The 13,944-nt window shown below is 42.6% G+C and overlaps 1 protein-coding gene and 1 pseudogene across 2 annotated transcripts in view; both read right to left on the bottom strand.

Moving 5' to 3' along the window:
• The window catches only part of LOC146198756 (uncharacterized), a 43,073-nt gene that overhangs the window by 4,356 nt on the left and 24,773 nt on the right, over positions 1–13,944 (bottom strand). Inside the window, exons 6-8 of one of the 2 annotated variants that reach the window (XM_084594257.1) lie at positions 6,503–6,562; positions 4,627–4,757; positions 4,189–4,220 (exon numbers count right to left, since the gene is read on the bottom strand). In XM_084594257.1, coding sequence (XP_084450383.1) covers positions 4,189–4,220; positions 4,627–4,757; positions 6,503–6,562 — 223 coding nt within the window. Of the gene's footprint in view, positions 1–4,188; positions 4,221–4,626; positions 4,758–6,502; positions 6,566–13,944 lie in introns of both variants that reach the window. The other variant, XM_084594256.1, reaches the window with a different exon arrangement.
• LOC146198757 (uncharacterized) lies at positions 7,740–13,084 on the bottom strand (annotated as a pseudogene).

Consider the following 13,944-nt stretch of genomic DNA (forward strand, 5'->3'; position numbering starts at 1 on the left):
TACTGCGCCTTTCCCTTCCTAAGAACCAACCAAGAAAAAAGTTGAACAAAACTTGACGAAATGCACTTGTAAATGAAACGACAAAAATTTTAAAATTTTTTCGAGATATAAGAAATGTACAGCATTATATTGGCCACACCCTGTGAGACAATAAAAGTTCAGTATTGAATAGTGTTTTTGATGCATAATGAGCAATCAACGAGGGCCGTTGCAGAGCATCATGCTGAAATGGATGCCCGGTTCCCTTCTTGGCCAGAACACCATTCCCTGTATTGTGGGAGGCAAGATATCGTGCCCAAATGATGTTGACACCCTGGGAATGTGATAAATGATACCAGCAACACAAACAAAACAACCAGAGCGGTCCCAGACGAATGCAAAATGGGCCAACAAAATGTGACCGCCAATGTTCCTGGCTGGTTTCCATCGTCATCGGGGTCAGAACTGAATTCTGACGATAAGGCAGCATCTTCTGAGTCACTTCTGCTTGGGTCATCGATAAAATCGATCGTATACAGTCGTAGTCGTCAGATTTGCGACATTCAAAGCGCATAGTCGACATAGATGCTGCCATTCTCGCATGCGACTGAGACACTGCCGCGTGTTTGGAGCGTGGTCAAAAATACTCGCTTCGCGGGAAAAATGTGAACAGCATCAAAATCGAAACTTCAGTTATTCGACTGCACAACTAGATGGTATAGCGTGTCCATGAGCGACGCGGAAGGGTTCAAAATCGGCACGCGAAGTGCTCAATGAGCGCGGTAGGGAAAGAGTTAAGCAGCACCTAGCTCTGAAACCACCGAAGCCTGCGAGGTGATATGAGTTCCACCGCTGTGAGCGGGTATAGGGGGAGCCTGCGCAGTCTACCTCGTAGCCCTTTGTACCACTGTGCAGAAATGCAATTTCACCTTCCTCCAAGCCATGCTTCGTGACCGTTTTGTGTTCCATGGAGCACTGGGATACTCCGAAGGACCACTTAAGCAGTTTTCGCTCAATAGTGAGATCATACCTGTGCAGTTGAAGGCAAGAAGAGTGTCCTTTACTATCTGCCCAAAGATCAATGAGAGCTGGGCAAGCTTATATAGTGCTGTTCTTGCAAAATCGAAAACCCCTGTTGTCACCCTCTTGAAGGTCTTGTTTAGTTTGGTTTAAGGGGTTTAACGTCCCAAAGCGACTGAGGCTATGAGAGACACCGTAGTGAAGGGTTCCGGAAATTTTGACGTCGCACAGCACACAAGTGACTAGCTTTTCGCCTCCATTGAAAAGCGGCCGCCAAGGCCGAGATTCGATCCTGCATCCTTGGACACAGCAGCCGAGCACCGTAACCACTGTAACACAGCGTCAGGCCACTTGAAGACTAATGAGGAGGTTCATATCTGTGCAGACTGCAAGGGTACGGTTAACAAGGTGTTGCAGCGACATGCATATCCAGTAGAAGTGGTGAGCTACCAACTGGCATATCCTTCCAATTGGTATCACCTTTGCAAAGCTTGACTTGGCACAGGCATACCAGCACGTGTCAGTGACCGAAGAGGCGGAATCTCAGACCATCGTAACTCATTGGGGAGGCCTTCACGTCCACAGACTTGAAACAGGAATTTTCCAGTATCACAAAGAGCCTTAAGAAGGCCACCTGGTGTTATAGCTTGCTTTGATTATGTGATTATTACTAGAGCCTCACATGAAGAACTGCTCAGTTGCCTAAGTGAAGTCTGAAAGATTCAAGATGTAGGGCTCAAGGTCAAGAGAGAAAACCCGGGGTGATAAGTAGGGTTTGTAAGGTTTCAAGGTACCGAGAGAATTCATTCAATGCATGAAAAAAACTCAATCCATTGTAGATGCACCATGCCTTTCAACTTTACCATGCTTTTCTGCCGCCCAAGACAACTACTGCAGAACTTCTAAACTGGCTATTGAACAAGAAAGTTACACAGGTCGGGGGCCAGGTACAACAGAGCCCTTGATAATGTGAGGAAACTCCTGTCATACAGCCAGATATTAACTTATTTCAATGAAAAGAAATCCTTCATCCTGGCTTGTGATGCTTCTCTGTATGGAATAGGAGTTGTGTTGAGCCATAAAATCACGTATGGCAGTGAAGCACCAATAGCCTTCTATTCAAAGACATTGTCTACCATAGAGTGGAATCTTACTCAGATTGATAAATAAGCGCTAGCAGTAGATGCAGATGTAAAAATATTTCCAGGATTATGAATTCGGCTGCCCGTTTTAGATCCACATAATCAGCAAGCCGCTTCTAGATCTGTTCCCCTCAGATCGCCAGACGCCACCGATGTTATCGCCTCATATGCTGTGTTGGACCATTTTTCTAAATGGGTACCAGTACTCGCTCCTCCACTAGCCTGGGAAACAGCTGGGCCATGTTTACTGCACATCGCAGGACACTGCGCAATAATTTAAGCTTACCTAAAGAAACAACCTTGCGCCTTGAACATGTCCTGGGTCCTTGGTGCGACGGATCGTCTGCTGCGAGGGCTACCAAGGCCTTACTAACTTTTCTGAAGGACACAGGGTTGATTAATACCCTTTAAAACTCATCTGTGTGTGATTATGTGCGTGTGAAAGTTAACTTTTCTTAAGGACACAGGGTTGATCAATACCCTTTAAAACTCATCTGTGTGTGCTTATGTGCGTGTGAAAGTGTGCGACACCGATTCTCTTTTTTTTCTCATTTATTTCCCCTTCCCCTCCCACAATCTGTCACCCTCATCCCTCAACCATCATCAGGAGTAGCATGCTAGGCTTACCACCAGGCAGACATCTGTTGCCATTAAAATATATCTCTCTCTCTCTCCAGAGCAAGAGCCCCCCGTCGGTGGTTTGGTTTGTTTGTGGGGTTTAACGTCCCAAAGCGACTCGGCCTATAAGTGATGCCGTTGTGGAGGGCTCCGAAAATTTCGACCACCTAAGGTTCTTTAGCGTGCCCTGTCATCGCACAGTACACGGGTGCCTTGCTATTCGCCTCCATCGAAAAGCGGCCACGATAACCGGGATTTGATCCCGCATTCTTGAACACAGTAGTCGAGTGCCCTAACCACTGCACCCCCATGGCGGGGCACCGGTGCAAGTTTGGTTTATCTGTGTGAGGACTGCTTGCCAGACAAGCAGCCAACAGGCGAACTATCTACAGATGATATAGCAATGCCACAATCAGTGGCAATGGCCATGACTCAGCCAGTATCATCAGGGGAGCAAGAGGGGTATGCTCATCACCGACCTTGTGCCGTCTACAGGTCCCATCCCACATGTAAGACTTAGTGCTGGCTTTGGCCAAGTGCTGAATCTCAACTAACGAGGAAGGGGCATTATGTTCTGGTAAGTGAATTGTGTGCTGCCGTTTTGAAGTGCCTGTATCCCTGTGCGTGTCGCTTTTCACTTATATAGCGTAGATTCTATTGACGTGTCTAGGATCAATATGCCCAGCTTAAATATACACAACTACAAATCAGTGAAAGAGGAAAAAATGGCATGCCATCATTCGAGTATCAGCTTAGAAATGAGGCCGACTTAGATTCGAGTGCATAGGATAATAAGGCAAGTGGGTGGGAAAAACAATTTTTATATAGGCATCAAGGCAGAAGTGTGAGTGTATGATGCTATTTGGTAAATAGGCCCCCAAGGACAGTTTGGCTGATAGTTTAGGAAAGTGCTCATGAACGCAAATATATCTACCGGCATGTGGCTCAATTCACTGCCAGAGGTATAGATGAGAATAACAGTACCTTCATTTACAAATGTGAGATAACTGTGTTGATTGCAGGCAGATGGTGAAAGCAGTTCTTTCATGATGAGCATAAATGTATCAATCACTGCGAATTCTACACAGAAATAGCTATGCTTATTAATACCTGCTGGACAATGCAAAACCAGACCATCGGGGTGCTCATGTTGCCAGCATGGCTGTACTGTGTTATAAGGCACCCCCGCAAAAAATCGAGCAGCAGTATTTGTGCACCTTGCCCATACCTTGCTTAACGTAAATGCTCTCAATGCCGAAATGCTTCTTAGCAACATGTCCCTCCTAAGAACACTTAAATAAAGATTCTGCACTGCTTATTATGCAGGGGTTGAAAAATTGTCCTTACATCTGTAATACCGAATATAATCATTATGTAAATAAATAGGGTATGTATGTATGCACGCAAAAAAATACATGTTACAACTTACCTCCTTGTCTTTGTAGACGGCGCCACGGATAGCTGCAATAAAAAGTTGAGGTGTGTGAATATCAAATTTTTGGTTAGGAACTAAACATTTTCTAATAGTAGTTTTGAATATTTCTCAATAGTTATGAATATCAGAACCAGTCAGTTCAGGCTAGAAACCAAAACTTTTCCAAACCAAAACCAAAAAAAAAAAAGATTGTTTTCACCCCCATCAGAATAATTAGCTGTTCTTCTAAATACTATAAAGCATTAAAAAGAAAAAGAAACTGAGAGAACCTTGTAGTACTAAAAGTAAAAAACTATTTTGTACACTAATACAGTGAAATCTTGTTAATTTGAAGTCATTGAGACTACGAAAAGTGTTTAAAGCCAGAAAAACAAAACAAAAATTGGGCCGAGAAAAACATTTTTTGCGAGAACACGTGTAGAACATGCTCACCTTGTTTTTTGATGAAACCAACATTTGCCTTTGTCAAGGAATGCTCAGGCTTAGCAGCTGGTGTGTTCTCTTTGAGAGCTAGATGCCTTTGTTTGGAGCTACCAAGCCTGGTGATTCTCTGGGCGGCGGATCTGAAGAGAAAAAGACCAGACACAAATGAACAATTAAATACCTATACCTTAGCAATGAGATGTTTAATGTTGTTCAAGGTTGCCAGTAAAAAAAAATTCCAAACTGTAAAAAAAAAAAAAAATACAAACAGTTCTCAGGTTATCAAAACTACCAAAAAATAGCAATGCACTAAAGAATGACGCTCATAACTGCCATAGCATCACAGCAACAAACAACACAGTTTCACCACGAACATTAAGGCAGCTTCGGGCCCTTTGTTAAAATGATCACCATCACTAGAGTCATCACTAGCTCATTTACATCTACTGTAGGACAGAGGCCTTTCCTAAAGCCCTCCATTTTGCATCCCTAAATCCTAAAAAGGTGCAGGCACATTATTCCCTACAAACTTCTCATCTCACCTCTCCACCCGACTTTTCATCATTCCCGACAGCCTTTCCCTTTAACCAGCTTTGCTAATCGAGTCTAATAGATCATTGGCTACTTGCTTGTGATGTCACAAGTTCAACCTGGGATCATTTTTTTTCCCTCTAGGACATTTTCCCACTGGGACAACCTCAACTTAAGTTTCCTCCTTTCTTCATGTGCTGCTCTCCTTCTTTGCTTCATAAGGGTAACCCTTTCATCCTATCCAGCTTTCATATATCATGCTGTGCTGCTTGTTAATTCGTGTGTACAATATTATTATTTTTTTTTTGTTGAAAATTCTGCATGAGCTAAAATTTTCTTCTGTCTAATACTCATTGCAGCCTTACTAAAGCAATACTTTCACATTATATTAGCTGTAATATTTTAGCTGTGGCCCAGGTCTCAGCTCTTCACAATCACTAGCTGATAGCAGCTTGACAAGAAAGAAACGCAGTTAAAGCAGGATGTCAGCTAAGGCTCAACAGAGCACGATGCTACTGCAGCAGCCATTTAAGCTTTTATCCCGCAAGGACACGCTTTTGAGTGATCATCAAGTGATGGGAATATTAGATAAATGCCTGTTTACTAAAAGTGCAATAGTGTACAACAATGCATTGGCAGAAGTGACAATGGGCCTCATGTAGTTTTTGCAGCAGAAGGGCAGGAACAAAATAAAGCTTTAAAAGTTTATTAAAAAGAACCTGCATCATGCAATAAAACTTGAGGCCGACGTTGGAGGAGTGATCAGCAACAAGAAATGTGTTGGCAAAGCCACTTTCTGCACTGCAACACCTTTTGTAGGACTATGCAATGTCATCTGATGAAGCCGATGTGAAGAGCAAAAATATTCTAGAGAACCACAAGCGTCCTGAGAGCTGCAGAACAAGCAGAAGAGAACAGAACACTGTGAGCTTGAATGCAATGTGGTAGCAGTATTTTTCCTGTCAACTCAAATATGTGTAATCGATTGGGAATATGGGTCAATCTTCATATTCACGAACCGGTAGCCAGCGCTGCATCCCTTTAATTCATAAGTGCAGCATTCTATGCTAGTCTAGTTTAGTTGGTACATACAATAAAGACTGGACAACACCATGTGCAGTTCTTAAAAGTACAACTTGATCTTCACATACAGCCACTGCACACTCAAGCACTCACTCTAAGAGTGGACCATACTGTACACCAAGTGTGATGACACACACAATTGGGGTCCAATTGGAGTCAGCATGCTGGCTAATTATAGGTTAACTGTCACGTTAAGCTATCAGTGACTAGCTCCATTCATTGTAGAGTTGAGCTCCATTAGAGGAATAAATAACTGAAACCTTTTTCTCACCTTTCATTGGCGAAACTTGAAAGGGCACTCTTCGTGGAAGCTCCCTGGTTCACCTTAGTCCTGCTGCAAGGAACAAATGCACCCTCAACAAAAAGCACAATGCAATAAGAGAGCGAGGTCAGGCGAGCACATACATTGCTGGTAATCAGAAGAAAACTACTACTACACAGCGAGTTGATACCTATATATCAGCAGGAACTTCTGAAAATTTTTCTCAGACCTGAGTTTTTTGACAAGGCTCCAAAAAAGCGTGGCGAAAAATTTATCTCAGATGTGAACTTTTTAATGTTAAACTTACGACATCAGACAAGTACATGAAAAACAAGAGCTGTGAAGGCACAGAAACATTGTTTTGCGCTTCACTCAATTATCATAACGAAATTTCGTTATCCATTTTGCCGTAACTGATATCTTGGTACTGTTAGCATCGAATATTCTTAAAGAGGCTCCCAATACCTCTTTATGGCCTAGTCCATAGAAACACGTAGGTATTTGAAAAAATTATTTTAGAAGGTAAGGCCAAAAATGCATACATTCTGACTCAATGGACACGTTTTTGAGAGTTTAGGAAACAAATCTGTCGAAATTGATAAAAAAAATATAGACCGTTTAACAAGGGGCACACTTTTGAAGACTTCTCCAGATGACATGTAATTGAAGACTCTTTCAAACTGCTAAACGTGCAATACTTGTATTTGGCTGCGAGATGAGAACTGCTTTAAACTTTTGAGAGCAATGCACAGGTTTGCTCTAATGCAATGCATCTGACCTCTGCTGTGGTAACAGTTTCATCAATAAAAGGCCAATCCTCATCTATGTAGGTTCATTTTTCCAATTAACAACTCAATCACCTTGTGATCTGATGATAGACGATATGTCAGACAACTTTAAAGCTGAATAACTGAAGAAAGAATCTGTACTTCCGGATACATATGATTAGGAGCTGGAAAAGAACGATTAAAAACAAGCTTTTGGCCCCTTTTAAGTTGCAATTTGATATCAGGACTATCATATTTGATTGGTGTGATAAGAATGATAACTGATAAAGTGGAAAAAGCAACCTTCAAAAGTGAGCAAAGAAAATTAAGGGGCACTTAAGCTCTGCCATTGAAAGAATCGGTTCTTACCGACCTTACAAGAACTTTTCATGTAGGATATGATTGGGAACCGATATTTTATAGATACCACAGACAAGTTTCATTACTTCATTTTCTCTTCAGTGTCCCTTCAAGAGCTGCTACAAGAAGAGGTAGTTTTCCAATAGTCTTGGGCACATCACAAAGGCTAGTAAGTGCAAAAAAGAAGGTGGCTATGGACATGGAATGAAGGAGGCACAGGACATTGAGGAAGGAAATGTCCTGGATGAGTTAAATGGAGTAAGAAAAGCAAAGGAAAGAAAAATGAGCTCAGGACTGGGCAACACCCAAAAGTGACAATGGTGGCAGCTGTGTAGGAAGCTGAGTGCACTGAAGTATTGGAGACTTGCCTTTGCTCGATTGTGGCTCAAATATCTGAAATATTTTGTTGTGTTGGGTTTAGTGGCGCATAAGTAAGAGGTTGTTGTGTGTTGTGTTGTGTTTTATGGCGCATAAGCATCTAAGGCTATCATGCGCCAAACACATGATGAGATCTGCTGTCCATGCAGCAGATGTATTGAATATGGTTAAAAAAAAAAAACAATTTGTTAAGAAGGTTGGCATCTTTTAAGAACATAAAGACGCATGATATATTAACAAGAGCATTTTCTCCTATGAGTAAGCTAGGGTGAAGAGGAATATGTTCTGAATAAAATATTGTAAAATGCTTCTTTCTCAGTTCTTCTAGCTTTGTACAAGTATATAAAATGTGATTATTTGTGATTGTTTCTCCGCAAAGGTCGCATGTTGGTATTTCCTCTTTTCTAAGAATATAACCATGTGTAAGGTGTGTATGTCCAATACGGAGGCGACATAAAATGACTTCAGTGAATCGTTCTTGGTGTGTGCATGACTTCCATTCAGATATGACAGGTTTTACTAGGTGTAGCTTATTATTTTCTTCATTATTCCATTTAGACTGCCATCTGTCTCTTAGCTTAGACTGCATTAATTTGACTGCTTCTTTGTAGGGAACGTGCACTTTCTTCATTTCTATATGTCGAGCTTGTGCAGCGCATATATCAGCGCTTTCGTTTCCATCAATTCCTATGTGACTCGGAACCCAGCAAAGCTTTACAGTATGTCCCTGGGTTGTGGCTGTTTTTATGCTGTGTATGATGTCACCAATAAGCGATTTCCCTGCATTTTTATGATTATATGCTGTTAGTATGCTCAAAGAATCAGTGTAAATGACACTATTCTCTATGTTTTCAATTTCAATTTTTTCTAGGGCCATGAGGACTGCATAACACTTGGCAGTGAAAATGGATGCACTGTGTGGTAGCCGTACCGTTCTATTCCAATTGTTTTGGACCACTGCGCTTACGACGTATTGTGCAGATTTTGAACCATCTGTATAGAATGCCACATATTCTCTGTACTTTTCACTTAGGGCTAAAAATTCCTGCAATATGTGTTCATGTGGTGTTTCTTTTTTCTGGAATTGGTTTAATGTGAAGTCACATACAGACGGCAGGCAGTACCATGGTGGAAGTGCATCAGGTTTTCGGGTAATATTAGGTAATGAGTCTATTAAGTCTAAAACTTGACATTTCTCTTCAAAGCGGAGCAGAAGTGGTTTTATTTTTTGGGGTTTGTTTATGAACAGTGTTCGAGACTGGCACTTTGTAACTATTGGGTAACAGATATGGTTTGGCAGTGAACGGATCTTTAGAGTGTATGAGCATGTGAGCATGTTTCTTCGGCTTGTAAGTGATGGTTCATTGGTTTCTACATATAAGCTGTTTATGGGGGATGTCCTGTATGCACGAGCTGAAATACGCAAGCCTGAATTGTGTACGGAGTCCAGTCGTTTTAAATATGACGGCCTTGCAGATCCATATATTATGCAGCCATAATCTAAACATGAGCGAACCACAGAGCGGTAAATTTTTAAAAGACATGTTCTGTCAGATCCCCAGTGTTTATGTGAAAGGACTTTCAATATATTGAGAGATTTTGAAGCTTTCTTTTTTAGGTTGTTTATGTGGGGAAGGAATGAAAGCTTTCTGTCAAAAGTTAGCCCTAGAAATTTATGTTCGTGCTTTACAGGTAGCTTAACATCATTAAGGTGGATGGTGGGATCAATGTGCAGTCCTCTTCTGAGAGAGAACAAAACAACTACCGACTTTTGAGTAGAAAACCTGAAGCCTTTCCTATCTGCCCACGTTGCCAGTTTATTTACTGTGAGCTGTATTTGCCTCTCACATGTTGACACATTGGAGGATGTACATGCAATCTGAAGGTCGTCTACGTAGACAGAGTACATAACGGATTTTGGGATTATTTTTGCTATACTGTTAATTTTTACTATAAACAGAGTAGTACTTAAAATACATCCTTGAGGCACACCATTTTCTTGTATGAAGGTTTTAGAAAGGGTAGAACCGAGACGTACTTAAAATGAGAGTTGAGAGAGAAAGTCACTTATACATTTTAGCATCCTGCCGCGAATGCCAAGCTCTCCCAAATCACGCAGGATCCCAAACCTCCTCGTGGTGTCATAGGCTTTTTCGAGGTAAAAAAATACAGCAAGGCAATGCTGTTTATGGATAAAGGCTTCTCGGATAGTATTTTCCAGTCGGACAAGGTGATCAATAGTTGAACATGTTTTTTTGTAGCCGCACTGATGGGTATCAAGAAATTTCCGGGATTCAAGAACAAACATGAGCCTTGTATTTACAATGCTTTCAAAAGCTTTCGCAAGGCAGCTCGTCAGGGCTATTGGCCTATAACTGCCTGGGGAGTCCGGGGGCTTCCCAGGCTTTAAGAGTGGTCTTCCAGGCTTCTGGTATTGTTCCAGATATCCATATTTTATTAAAATATTTCAATAATGCATCTACTGACAATGGAGTCAAATGAGCAAGCATTTCATAATGTATTCCATCTGGTCCTGGTGCAGTTTGTTTACCGGCATTTAATACTCTTGTTATTTCTTCAAGTGTAATTAAACAGTTAAAAGGTTCATTCGTGCCTCCAGCTATTGGGAGTCTGTTTTTAAGCTGCTGTTTTATACTTTATAAAGGAATGTGTATAGTGTGCCGAACTAGAGATTGTAGCGAAATGTTCCCCCAATATGTTTGCTTGTTCTTCTACACTCGTTTGTGTACCAGGAGTTGTTAAAAGTGGAATCGTGAAAGGATAGTATTTGCCGTCTAGTTTATTAACCTGCTCCCACATTTTTTTAGATGTGGTTGAGCTATTTATTGATGACACATAATTTTGCCATGAGGCTTTTTCAGCTTCGCGGTGAATGCACCGTGCTTTAGCCCTGGCCTTTTTAAAAGTTATAAGGTGCTCATGTGTGGGATATCTCCGGAATATTCCCCAAGCTCTATTTTGTTTTCTTTTTGCCTCTTTGCACTCTTGTGTATACCACACTTTATGGTTTGGCTGTACAGTTCCAGAGGACTGTGGAACAGCTAGGTGTGCTGCAGCAGTAATACAAGCTGTAATCTCTTCATTCAGCTCATCTATGCTGAGATTTTCTGAAAATACTTTTATGAGGTCAGCTTTGGACTGGAAAAGTTTCCAATCTGCCAAGTGAAGTTTCCATCGCCGTGGTTTGGTTAGAGTGATGGAGGGCGAGGATGTTAGACTTATTATGACAGGTAAATGATCACTTCCATATGGGTTGTCGAGAACGTCCCATTTAAAATCGGTGAAGATTGATGGTGAACAAAATGATAGATCTAAGCAGCTCATTTTTCCTGAGCTTGGGGAGCAATATGTTTGTTTACCTGTATTCAGGAGGCAGACGTTGTTGCACAGCAAAAAATCTTCAAAAATACGTCCTCTACTGTCTGTTTGCTCACTCCCCCAAAAGGAGGAGTGTGCATTAAAATCTCCAACTAAAATATATGGTTCAGGTAACTGTTGTAAAAGTTCCTCTAAATCGTGAAGGGTAACAATGACATGAGGTTGAAGGTAGACAACATATTGTGATTGTTTTATAATGAACAACAGTAACTGCAACAGCTTCGAAATTAGTTTTGAGATGGACTTCTCGCGTTGCAATACTGCTCTGCACAACAATAGCAACGCCTCCGGAGAGGCGACCTGCTTGCTCTCTGTCACATAGAAACACTTTGTGCTTTTTTAAGATTTTTTTTTGTTGAGGTCCCAGATTGGTCTCTTGTAGGCATAGGACCACAGGGGACAGTGAATTTAAAAGGTCTGTTACGTCATTGTAGTTTTTTAAAAGGCCACGACAATTCCAGTGGATTAGGAATGACATGTTTAGAAAACGGTGAAAAAGTTAAAAAAAAACATGTTGGTTGGTCCTTTGGACCTGTAATAGGGATTTTGTCCCTTCTTTTACGCTCCAGAGAGTTCTGCCGCCGCTGCAGCGGAGGCGGGGTTGTATCCATCACATCGTCAGATGTGCTGGAAGATTGTGTACAGGGGATGGATAGGTCTGTTTTAGACTTCCCCATTTGTGGCGGTGCCTTGGGGCCGGCTGACCGAGAGGTTCGAGCGGCCTGCTTTGCGGGTGGCAGAGCAGCGGCAGCTGCTTCCGCCAAGGGCGCAGATGGCGCTGCTCCTGGCTCACTGTGCGTGGCCTGGGCAGGCGCCGAAATCCGCTGTGATGCTACTGCCTGCTGCGTCACAACGGAGTATGTTGGGTTTTGATTCTTAAGCTTTGTCCGCGCTTCTTTGAATGTTAGGTTTTCTTTGACCTTGAGGGTTAATATATCTTTTTCTCTTTTCCATACTGAGCAGCTTCGTGAGTAGGCAGGATGGGCGCCCTCACAGTTTGCACTACGGTGTGGTTGAACATTGCAATCTTCAGTTTCATGCTCATGAGCGGCACATTTAGCACAGGTGGGTCGGCCTCGGCAGCTCTGTGCACCGTGACCATACTTTTGACACTTGAAGCAACATCGCGAATTAGGGATGTAGGGTCTAAGGCTGATTTTTGTGTACCCCACCTGCACCGAGTCTGGAAGTGTGCTCAAAGCGAAGGTGAGGACAAAGTGTTTGGTGTCGATTTCCTTGTTGTCTCGTCTGATTCTTATCCTGTGGACGTTTGTGACGTTTTGATCTTTCAGTCCCTCCAGAAGCTCTTCTTCGGTCATGTATTTGAGGTCATTGTCTGAGAGGACACCACGAACGGTGTTCAATGAACTGTGCGGGCTTATAACAATTGGTGTGTCTCCAAATGCAGTGACTGCTGAGAGTTTCTCGAACTGGTGGCGGTACAGCACTTCCAAAAGAAGGTCTCCATTTCCTAGTTTCTTTATTTTGTATCCTTGCCCTATGGCATCGGTTAGAGTCTTGACACAATGAATGGGGAGACGTGTCTTGCAGTTTTTCCAGTGTGCTCACTATGAATTACATGGTATCGAGGAAAGCTGTTTGCAGTCTTCACAAAAAACTGAGCAGTGAACTCGGTGCGCCCCCGCTTCGCAGGGAGGCGATCGGTTGAAAGTTTAGAAGAAGCCATAAAATAGTATGTTTTTCAGCCAGGGTGGCAACCACCCACCACGGAGTCCAACAAGGGGACGGGACAGGAACTTGGAAGATAGCCCTGCCCACGCCAGTCGTACACCCTGACTATAACCAAATATGGCGTAACGCATGGTGGTTAGCCACACAAGGTAAACCCTTGCCGCCAGGAAGCAGGAAGAATTGAAGATAGGAGAAGACAGGACAGTTATAAGAAAGAAGATAGGAAACCAAAAGATGGAGGGGAGGATAGGGAAAGGCGACTGCCGATTTCCCACGGGTGGGTCAGCCTGGAGGTGCCGTCTACGGGAAGCGTGGGCCAAAGTGGTGTGTTGCCTCCGCCGAGGGGCCTTAAAGGTCCAAGCACTCGGCATCGGCTCAACCACCAGGATCCCCTTTTCCCCAGACCCAGCGATGCCACGCACGGCTAAGCGTGGGTGCTGGGGTCCGTGGTGTCGCACAGTACACGCAAACCCCTGCTTTAACAGGTGCCCCCTGCAGGGATAAGTAACAGAGGCTATCATGCGCCAACCACAAGGTTAAATACCAGTTTGATGTATTTATCGATTGTAATTGTTCTGAGCCATAGTTTGTGTTATGATGTTAGCTTCTTTCCAAAAACAAAGAATGCAGGATAAGTCAACAATGGCATTTTCACCTACAACTAATGACGAGTGTAAACGTATGTGTTCGTAGTAGAACTTTGTGCAATGTTTTCTCCTCAGTGTTTGAAATTTTTTACATGAGTACAAGACGTGGTTTACAGTGAGGTCATCACCGCATGTATCACGAATCAGTTTGTCTTGTTTTGCGAGTAGGAAGTTATGAGAGTTGTGTGCATCCTATACGAAGGCGGCA

The sequence above is a fragment of the Amblyomma maculatum genome, chromosome 2 (genome assembly GCF_055883805.1).
Source record: "Amblyomma maculatum isolate TAMU_Amacu chromosome 2, ASM5588380v1, whole genome shotgun sequence".
Classification (NCBI taxonomy): domain Eukaryota; kingdom Metazoa; phylum Arthropoda; class Arachnida; order Ixodida; family Ixodidae; genus Amblyomma; species Amblyomma maculatum.